The sequence below is a fragment of the Vigna umbellata genome, chromosome 5 (assembly GCF_029865625.1).
Source record: "Vigna umbellata cultivar VRB3 chromosome 5, Vumbellata_1.0, whole genome shotgun sequence".
Classification (NCBI taxonomy): Eukaryota; Viridiplantae; Streptophyta; class Magnoliopsida; order Fabales; family Fabaceae; genus Vigna; species Vigna umbellata.
In genome coordinates, this window is record NC_142169.1 from 28765201 (window position 1) to 28776376 (window position 11176).

Genomic DNA, 11176 nt, shown 5'->3' on the forward strand with positions numbered 1-11176 from the left:
TTTTTTTTAATTTATTTTTTCTATTTTTTATGATACTGTTAGGTACAAAGGCTCTACCATTATACCCAAGTCAGAAAATTTACCCTTCCCGCTCTTCCATTTCAATGCAATCTTTTTTCCTTTCGTACCCTATCAATTTTAAACAGCTCTCGTTATCCTTTCAAATTGCAACTTCCAGATTTATTGTTAGAGAAAGGATAACACACATAAATTTTCTATATTCATTTCATACTACCTACTTTATTTTTTGTTTTTCTTTTTATAGAAAAATCATTTTATCTTTATAATGTTTATCAATAAATATATGTCATATTACATTGCTCCTGGTGTTACTCTCTTCCTTATGACATTGGGATCCACAAAATATATATATATATATATATATATATATATATATATATATATATATATATATATATATATATATATATATATGAGAAGTAGAGACGGGAAACAGAGAACTTCCATTAGACAAATTGGTTCCCAGAAAGCATGGCGTTGACTTCAGAATATTTTTCACTCTTTCTTCTCCTACTCCTGTCTGTTCTGTTTATCTTCCTCCTCCGTCGCAAAACCGCAGCCAGAAACCGCCGTCTTCCGCCGGGACCACCGGGATGGCCCATATTCGGAAACATGTTTCAGCTCGGAGACAGGCCTCACCGCACCCTCACCGAACTAAGGGCCAAACACGGCCCCGTCGTGTGGCTCCAAATCGGAGCCATGAACACCATGGCTATTCTCTCAGCCGACGCCGCCACCGTGTTCTTCAAGCATCACGACCACGCCTTCGCAGACCGCAACATAACCGAAACCATGCGCGTCCACAACTACAACAAATCCTCCCTAGCCTTAGCCCCTTACGGCCCTTACTGGCGCCTCATGCGGCGCCTCGTCACCGTGGACATGCTGGTGGCGAAACGCATAAACGAAACCGCTCCAGTGCGGCGGAAGTGCGTAAACAACATGATAACATGGTTGAGCAAAGAGGCTGAGAAGTTGGAAGAGGGTGGCGGAGTCCACGTGGCGCGGTTCGTGTTCCTGATGTCGTTCAATCTCTTAGGGAACCTGATGCTGTCGCGGGACCTGTTCGACCCTGACTCGGAAGACGGGTCGGAGTTTTTCACTGCGATGATGGGTTTGATGGAGTGGTCAGGACACGCTAACGTCGCCGACATGTTCCCGTGGTTGAGGCGGCTGGACCCGCAAGGTTTGAGGAGGAAGATGGATCGAGACATGGGCAAAGCTCTGGAAATCGCGTCGAAGTTCGTGAAAAAGCGTTTGGACGAGAAGAACTCCGATGAAAAAACAAGGGACTTCTTGGATGTGTTGATTGACTTTCAAAGCAGCAACAGTGAAGAAGCACTCAACATTTCAGACAAAGACCTCAACATTTTCATTTTGGTACAAAATATACAAAAATTTTATTTCAGCATTTTATATATGTATACATGGTGGTAGTAACCAAACCAGTGTTATTAAACGATGGACAGGAAATATTCTTGGCTGGGTCAGAAACAACAAGCAGCACAATTGAATGGACGATGATGGAGCTTCTGCGCCACCCGGAGTGGCTGGAGAAGGTGAAAAGCGAGCTTGATCGGGTGGTCGGGCGTGGAAGAAAAGTTGAAGAGAGTGACATAGACAACCTTCCTTACCTACAAGCCGTGATTAAGGAAACACTTCGATTGCACCCTCCCATTCCGTTGCTTGTTCCTCGGAAGGCTACGAAGAACACAAAGTTCATGGGATACGACATTCCGAAAGACACCCAGGTTTTGGTGAATGCCTGGGCAATAGGGAGAGACCCCAGTGTCTGGGAGCAACCCCTTGAGTTCAAACCCCAACGGTTTGTCGATGATTGCAAGAACCTTGATTACAAGGGAACTAATTTTGGGTTGATTCCTTTTGGAAGTGGACGAAGAATGTGTGCAGGTTTGCCCCTAGCGCACAGAATTCTTCATCTTGTGTTGGGATCGTTGCTTCACGAATTTGACTGGAAACTTCCGAGTCATGTCACACCCTCCACCTTGGATACCAGGGAAAGGCTCGGTATCACCATGCGAAAGCTTCAACCTTTGCTTGCTGTGCCTAAATTAATTTCCTCTTCCTCTTCCATCATTAATGATTAATTAATACATAATAAATACAAAATATAATTACTTTTTCGCACTGTAACAATAATTGTACTTGCACCGTATTCTATTCATAATTTTTATTTTGTCATTCTTATCATAAGATTTTCCTTTACTCGTTAAACGAGGTTGTAGTAATATGATCCTTATAGATGTGTGTATTTTAAATTAAAATTTATTACAACTTTATTTCATGTGTTTAAAATGTTTTTTCATTTTTGTTTAAATAATTTGTCATTTAATTTTTTTCCATCGATTAATTATGTTATTGTTATTTTTGTTTTCTTTCTATCTTCAATTTATCGATTAAATTGTTTGTTCTCCCTAATCTTTTTAAATTCGTTAGTGAATATTTATACTCAAATAGAGAATGAGTGGATTGACCGATTAATTTGAGAAAATTAAAAACTAAAGACATTATTATTACTTGAGTTCATTGATGAACTCATACTTAAATAAAGAGTGAGTGGGTCGAATTACCAATTTGAAAAAAATTAAAAAAATAAAAACATAATTATTAAATCTCATACTAGAATCAAGAATATTTAGATAAAAATAAAAAATATTTTACATATTTAAATAAAGAAAACTATTTGTATTTTTAAGATATCTGAATCGATCGACAGGTAATCAAAGCGATCACTAAAGGATAAAATAACGAGCTGTCATACAACTGTTCCTGAACGATCGTTCACTCTCCAGATCAAGCGATCGTTATATCCCGTTTACCGATCGTCTTTTAGCGATCGTATGTTAAACTCAGTCAGATAAAAGTCAACAAATGTTTGGTCAATTTTAGTCAAAACGGTTAAGAAACAAGTGGCCATGACGTCGCAAATCACGGAACCAACTAACCCGATATCAAGTACGACCAAGCGGTTATATTTTCCAAGTAGTTAAGTTCTCTAACCAACCGGATTTTCAGGTAAACGGTTTTATCTTACTGCTAGGTTAAATATGAAAAACCAGAAGGAAAAAAGCTAAGTTTTTCCCTGAGAGAAATTGAGAGAGAATATTAATTTTTTTCTACAAATTGAACTGAGAAAGGTTCTATCAATCCCTTATTCTGACTTGAGCGTCGGAGTGCCTTTGCAAGTACCCAACCCATTCTCCCCAGAGTAATCTGAACAGGAAGAAAACGTAAAGATAACGACATTCTAAGAAGAAAGGACGTGACCCGTCAAGTTCATATCTTGGCCTCAACTATTATACCGAGACACTATTTAACTAAATTCAAATAAAGATACCAGAATTTATAAATTAATTAAAAGTTAACGAAGTTTCTTTTTTATGAATGGATATCTTTGTTTGCTAATTTCATATCATAGGAAAAGTTAAGTTAACTCAATATTTTCAAAATTGATACAATATTTTTTCAATTTATTTTTCCCTAGCATTTTAATTTTATTTCAATCAAATAAAATATAAAAAAAAACAGACATGTTTTCATGATATGAAAACTGTTCAAATCAATTCTCAAGATAATAAATAGGCCGATATAATATACACAAAAGAAATCTATATTCAAATCTTGTTCACATGACTGGATTATGTTATCACTGACAGTCTTATCAAAATTTATGGATCTAACATTTTTCAACATATCTAGTTCTTGCCTCTTTATGACCTTCTTTTCAACACATTTATGTTATCCTGTTCATATCAGATCTTTTATGACATTCTTGCCTCTGTATTTATTATATATTATTTAATTTTCTATTTTACCAAGCTTAGATTCCTAAAAAAATTATTAAAAAGTTATTCTCCTTACTATTTCATTGATCTTTTAATTGTTTGAATCTTTTTTCAACATTGTTATTAATTAAATTCGCTCATATTAATTAGTTAAACGTTCATAACTTATTTCATGCCTCTTAATAAATTCACGTCCAAAACTACTCTATAACTATAATATTTTTTAATTGGAAAGATCATTGTAATATTTTTTTCAATAAAAAATTATGATCATATATTTTTATTATTAAAAAATATTTTTCATTCAATATGACAGGTGTCCAAGTCAAATATAATTTGTTTAAAAGTCATGTGTTAAATGACGTTACTATTATAGGGTAACTTCAAAGAATGGGTCTCAATTTTTTAAGTGCTTCATTGCGAAAGACCATCGCTTATTTCTAAATTCAATAATTGTTCTTGCCTATGCAAACAAGAATATTAATTATTTTCTTCCATGAAGAAAGGAAATAATCTTAAAATACTGTCACGGCATTTATATGTATATATAAAAGATGCCATTTTGAAGAACTATTGTACCAGTTGCTTCGAGATGTGGTTTAATTGAATTAAAATTAATATTAAAGATTAAAACTCTGAGCAAAGACAACCCACTTAGGGTTGGAAATGGAATCTCCATGAAAACATTGGACCTGGTTCCTCATATCCCTTTCAGATTATGTGAGACTTAATTTTTATTTTAATTGCTGTTTGATTCGTCTATATCTCATGGAAATGTGTGTGCATAGATCCAAGTTATAAGTGGACTATAAATATTTTCATGTATGTGTCATTTATTTTCATTGGTCTAGGTGTAACTTCTATTTAAAAAAAATGATTTTATTTTTTCATTCAACTTTTACCATATTTTTATTATTATCGACTCTTATAATTTTGTACTGTTTCCTTAAATTTCATGATATGATTTTGTCAAAATTTAAATGGCAATATATTTATTATAACAGGTTTTAAATTCTTGTGATAAAATTCAAAGTACAAAAATCTTATATGCTCTTATACTATTATTTAAATTTTTTAAGAAAAATATATATTCCAAAAGTAGTCTTATAAAATCTCAATTTTGCTGTGATATATTTTACAGCAATTTTTTTTAGTGCATACCAATATTTAGTTTATTTCCCCCGGCATGGATTAATGGTTTTTGAAAACGCCATACCAATATATTATAAATGGTTCAATGAAATTGATGTCATTTAAGAAATTATTTATGAAATATAATGTAAAAAGAACAAGATTTCAACGACTACTAGTATTTTAGTTAAAATTTAAAATGCATTTAGCAAAAATTAAGATACCATATGTATAAATATTGGAAATTTTAAATTATGAGTCAGGCCCATTATTTACAAAATACCTTTATTCATTTTCTTTTACATCAAAAACATCACTTAATAACTCACTCCTAAGATAATTTATTCATTAAAAAGTGATTTTTTGTATTTATAAAAAAAAAGAGTAAAATAATAGATATAAAGCGAGTATAAAAATTTGCTGGATATGAAAATAATAGTATTGTTATGTAAATGACTAAAATTTTCTATAAACATGGATTTTACTAAAAAAAAGAATAATTTCACTCTCTTAAATATATCTTCTTAGAAGTATGAACTGATTGAATAATAATATTCACATACTCACACCTAGAGTTTCCCCTCAAATTCGTACTTTGTATCACTTTTATTTTACATTTATTCAACAAACTGTTAACATCCCGATTTTCATATTAATCAATAATATTCTTTAATGGAAAATTCTTCCTTAAAGTGAAATTTAGTGCAAAGAATGCATTACATTCTTAAAAAGAATAAAATAAGAGTGAATTTTTTTCGTGTTTGGACAAATAGAATAAAATTTTTGGCATGTGAACTTTTTATGTTAATTTCTAACTAGGGGAAGATGAATGTAAACAAACTTTTTCATTAAAATTGATTCCAAAAATTAGTGTTGTGGTCCGACTTATCACAACACTACTAAGAAGTTATCAGCATTTCCTTCGCAAATGCAACTTTAGGAAGAAAAGGCTCACAAATACTCTCAAAGCACTAATTAAAAAACTAAAAATGTTATTAACAAACTTTCACTATGACATGTTTTAACCTACATCGCTTTACACCTTTATATATATATATATATATATATATATATATATATATATATATATATATATATATATATATATATATATATATATATCATTGAGGTAAAAAAAGAAAAATCTATGAATAAACCATGATAATTATGTTTTCTTGGTTAAAACATTTACATATTTTCTGCAAAACCACATGTATCAATCAGCATGGCTACTGGTGTTATAAGTAACAGAAGTGTTTTTACCCAATTTTCAATACAATTCCTTTATATTCTTGTCACTTCTCTTTAAATCTTGATTTATTTATCATTTATGATCTTGCACTTCTTTGCCCTTCGTCTTTAATTCATTTTGTTTTATATTTCTGTGTCATTTCTAACATCAATTTATTTGCATTTATTTAAATTTCTGCAGTTTTTTTATTTCATTTATTTGATTTTCAGGACTCAATCTCTTTTCATTTTTTCTATCATCTTTTTATTTTCTTTCGTATTTCCAAGTATATATATATATATATATATATATATATATATATATATATATATATATATATATATATATATATATATATATATATATATATATATATATGAGTATGCTAACGCATGTATGTTTTTCAGTTAGTACATTTTAGCAATGTATACCAGATTTTAGTAGACAAAAATACCTTTAAGGTTAAGGGTAAAAAAGAAACTCCAAATCCTTACTCAGCTCCTTCATTCCTCTCAACCTTTTCTCTTTCATCTCTCTTTCTCCAACATTTTTTCTGTCATAGCCCAACTGAAAAAAATCAGAAACATTGACAGTTAAACAATCTTACAAAAAATGATTTTATAATGAGTTTTCATTTTATAATTTTTGTCTCATCTAATTTTATTCAATTTTCATGAGCATAAAAGAATTGGTAATTGACCTAGAAAAACATAAAAAAATACTCGTTGTTAAACAATTTCTTACAAAAAAAATGATTTTATAATGAGTTTTCATTTTATAACTTTTGTCTTATCTAATTTTTACAAGCATGATGACATCAAAAGAATTGGTAATTTACCTGAAAAAAAAATCAGAAACACTTGTTAAACAATTTCTTACAAAAAAATGATTTTATAATGAGTTTTTATTTTATAATTTTTGTCCTATATAATTTTATCTAATTTTCAGAAGCATAATGACATCCGAAGGAATTGGTAATTGGCCTGGAGAGTTCTTTTTAGAGATGATGATTCAGATCTTGAATGAACCTTTGTCTAAAGGTGAATATGTCAATGACTTAACTCTTTACAAAGGCAAATTGTTTAACGTCAAGTGTTTATGATTTTTTCAACTGGGGCTACATTAGACATGAATGAGAAAAGGTTGGAGTGAGAGAAATGAAAGAGAAAGGGTTGAGAGGAATGAAGGAGGTGAGGGTTTGGGTTTTTTTAGTTTTAAGAATGAAAATTATTAAAATACCCTTAACCTTAAAAGTTAGGACCCGTGATATAAGGGTATTTTTGTCTACTAAAACCCAGTACACATTACTAAAATGTACCAGCTGAAAAAACTTACGCACATTAGCAAATCCATATATATATATATATTTATCATCGTTGCCTTTATACTTGTTCAGCATTAAATTTTACGTGATGATTTTAATTTCTACTTTAACTGAAATTGCTTCAACTATCTACCATGGTTGATATGTTTCGTGTCTTTGGAAGTGGACGATCCGTTTTCAGAGCGTTTCAAATAGTTTATGTCAAACTAAGACAATTGAAAAAGAAAAGTCATATTCATTTTATATGTAATAAAATTACTAACGAATAAGTTTATCACTTATTTTGAACAAATTAATTGATGTGAATACCTTATAAACTAAATTGATTGGATCAAATGTAACTTTCCAAAGAATAGAATCAACATAGTAGAAGTAAATGTACTGTACAGAGTTAATGCCACTAACCCCAGACGTTGTTAATGTCATAGTCTATAAAATTTCATTGTACATTCCATTCTTTCTTAAACGAACACCATTAAAAGTTCTAGTCCTCGCACAATCCAGTGTATCTCTTGTGCCAACTTTTGTATCAATTCTGCACACATAGTTAAGACCAACAAGAAGATCAACTATTGCAGCCTCGGTTCTTGCTTGGTTTGCAAAGTAAAGAGTTTGAACAAGTAAAACATTTGCGCTAAAATTTGAGTTCTCCTTCTCAAAATTTCTCACAGAATGCCAGTTTATCATGTTATGTGCCAGTGGGGCCAACCATTCCAACATCTGTGCAAGTAGCAGACTCCATTCTGCAGCAAGGTTTGCATCATGATGATTGGAAGAAGATTTACTTTTAAGCTTAGCCCTTAGAGCAGTTCTTACAGTAGTTGGAAGCATACTGTATAGATCATCTCTTGTGGCAAGATCAACCAGGTGCGGTGATGTCACCATCCTCTCAATCAATACAATCATGTTGGCATAATGCAGGGCAAGAGCTGCATCACCAAGGGATTTGGAAGCAGGCTTTAACAGTTTATGGATGGATAACTTAGAATATATTCTAACTCTGTTGAGGAGAGATAACTCATTCACTGTTTTCATTTTATCAACAGATTTCAAATGACAATCAGTCAACCTCATGGAGCCACCAGTTGTCTGCATACAGCTCTGTATGACAGGAGAACCGTTTGCAGCAGACATACAACCTTTGAAGCCCATAATATGTCCCAAGTGCTTGCTTTCTGAATGTGTGTTCTTTCTGAAGAAAACAGGTTCTTCTTTCTGCTGCTGTTTCTTCGTTCTTTTCCCTTTGCCTACTAAAAAGCCCGAGTTTAGTACCGGCCTCCCCCCAGCAGGACCTGAATTCAATCCGTAGATATTATTCTCTGAAGGATAAACAGATGAATGCATAACAGAAAAGGAATGACTTCGCAGAAGATTGTTAGAATTCATATGCAGAGAATCATTATGTGGTTGGACAGTCGGTGGGTGTTTGTTTTCAAAAACAAGTACAATCCTCTCCAGGATCGTAAATAGTGATCTCGCCAACAACCGGACAACATAATCATAACTTCTATTCCATGGAGACATGTCTCTGAGATTTCTCACTTCCTGCCGCTGCAACATAACCTTCTTCTGAAACTCAAGCAATTTCACACGATGCAATTCCGGATTTGCCTGCATTCTTCTGAAAGTCTGTTCAACCTCTGCTAGCACCTCAACCTCTTCGCAAAAATGTGTCGTAGCAGCTATAATTTTTTCCATTTTCTTCACTTTCCTCTCCATCTTTTTCCACCTATACTCCCATCCAGACCATTGAAAATAATGTTGAGCTGGGTTATGAACAAAATGTTCAAAACGATGATAAACCGGATCCACGCATTTCTTACCCAACCTAGCCACCGAGCGTGCAAGAGATTGAAAGTTATGAAGCATCTCATTCATCGCAAGTTCCATCAAGTAATCATCATTGTCAGACACCAGCATTTTTACTCCAATTGAATTCATTATCCCTTCCCTCAGACTCAATACCTCCCTATCACTCAAAGACTGCCATAAATTAACCACCTTCAACATCAACACTGAGACTTCTAATGCCAAAATTCCCACCACAACCTTGTTATCCGATGATGTACTCTTCCGAGAGACTGGCCACAAAGAACTGAACCATGACCCGTTCACCGTTTCACCCCCCATCGACACTCAATTCCCCAATCCAATGAACTCACCTAATCAACAATCCTAAAGCACACATAATCAGTATCCTGTACACCATCAAATCCATTAACTCAAATTAGAAATCTAAAACATACCGGATCAAGAACGAACCACATATAGCAAAGTCCAAATCATGGATTAAGACAGTAATATTTCCATAATAAAGAAGAACAAAAACAAAAGGTAAAAAAACCCTAACCCCCAATTGTCGTCTTGGTCATGAATAAGCCAAAACCAAGAGGTCAATATAGACTAATTCAAACTCACATGGGGGAATACACGAGCCTCCAAGGGCCCAAAACCCACTATTCAAAATTCAAAATTTTTGTCCCTTTTCTTGTCACTAACAGTCACCTAGTAAGACGTGAAAAACAACAGAATAGGGAGAGAAAAGAAATCATCAACATACCGTGGTGTGACATTGAGTTGAAAGAGAGGAAATTGAAAAGAATAGAAAGAGGGAAGATGCATAGAGGCATCCAAGATTTACAAAGGGGAACGGTAACGGAAAAGAGAGTGATGTTGGAACAAAATAAAGAGGAGAAAGAGAAAGGGAAAGAGAAAGAGAATTCGGTCAAAACGAGGTGTGTGGCGTTTTCGTAGAACGTGGAAATTAGGTTGACAGTTGAGGGACTTGATTGGATTTGGTAATTGCTCCAACGTTTGAGTGTGTCTCACGCTGGATGCGGATAAACCACTGTTGCTGTTTTCTTTACCCTTTTAGCTTTGTTCAACCTTCGGGTTTAGATTTAGTTTGATTTGGTTCGGTATGGATGAATTTTATAAAATAAAATGTAGTAGGTTTCAACAAATTCATGTTAAAAAAAGTAGTTTATGTTTAATAATGTTATGGAACACATATAATGACTTATAAATCTTGAAATGTTGATAAGTGTGGAGGAACTAAATGATATCTATAATAATTGATGATTATTTGTAGTTTCAAGCAAATGTATTGCCAAAAACATCCTCCGAAGCTTTTACTTTCTCGTTCAATCTTAAATTTTACGTAACTTTAAAGTTCATTCATTATTTAATGAGAAAATAATACATGCATTACTTATATGTAAAGGGTTCTTTTGTTGTCATTTAATTTCAGTTTATCTCATGAGATAACTTTTTTAATTTCATATTGACCAACTTAAAATAACATTTTATGATTAACCAGCTTGTTGAGGGCGTTTTGTCTTGATTTCTTTAACTTCTCCGTCGTCTCACTCCAAAGTCACAGTTGGAGTTGGAGAATTTAAAGGAGTGTGTGTTGTAACTTAACAAACTTTTGAATTTTAATAATGTCTTGTTTTTTCTCCTTTTGAAAATTCACAAGGCTTTCGATTCAAGTATTCTTTGGTCAACATATTGAAATTGTAAAAGGGTAGGAATTACTCTCTTGTTTTGAGACTATTGATTAAATATTAACTAACAATATCTGTATGCACAAGGAAGAGTGAAACAACAATGTTTATTGAGAAATACTATGAAATAATAGCACGATCGAGTTTTGACAGTAAG

At 32.8% G+C, this 11176-nt stretch overlaps 2 protein-coding genes across 3 annotated transcripts; one reads left to right on the forward strand and one right to left on the reverse strand.

The window, feature by feature from the left end:
- The first annotated feature begins 462 nt into the window (after window positions 1–462).
- LOC124838110 (cytochrome P450 76A2-like) lies at window positions 463–2235 on the forward strand. The gene is made up of 2 exons (XM_047313628.2): window positions 463–1401; window positions 1491–2235. Exons 1-2 carry the CDS (start codon window positions 493–495, stop codon window positions 2127–2129), a joined length of 1548 nt encoding a protein of 515 aa, XP_047169584.2. The 5' UTR covers window positions 463–492; the 3' UTR covers window positions 2130–2235.
- Window positions 2236–7851: 5616 nt separating this feature from the next.
- Window positions 7852–10383, reverse strand: LOC124838115 (uncharacterized). 2 transcript variants are annotated; one of them, XM_088115243.1, is made up of 2 exons: window positions 10074–10383; window positions 7852–9688 (listed from the first exon to the last, which is right to left on the reverse strand). In XM_088115243.1, the coding sequence occupies exon 2, from the start codon at window positions 9641–9643 to the stop codon at window positions 7943–7945; it is 1701 nt and encodes a 566-aa protein (XP_087971369.1). In that variant the 5' UTR covers window positions 9644–9688; window positions 10074–10383; the 3' UTR covers window positions 7852–7942. The 2 variants fall into 2 exon arrangements, with proteins under 2 accessions (XP_087971369.1, XP_047169590.2); XM_047313634.2 differs by having other exon boundaries at window positions 7852–9711.
- Between the last annotated feature and the right edge of the window lie 793 nt (window positions 10384–11176).

Bases quoted from the DNA above. Each gene is read 5' to 3' on its own strand.
- LOC124838115 (XM_088115243.1), bottom strand. From the start codon at position 9,643: ATGGGGGGTGAAACGGTGAACGGGTCATGGTTCAGTTCTTTGTGGCCA.
- LOC124838110 (XM_047313628.2), top strand. From the start codon at position 493: ATGGCGTTGACTTCAGAATATTTTTCACTCTTTCTTCTCCTACTCCTG. The intron at 1,402-1,490 runs GTACAAAATATA...AACGATGGACAG, and splicing joins ACCTCAACATTTTCATTTTG to GAAATATTCTTGGCTGGGTC.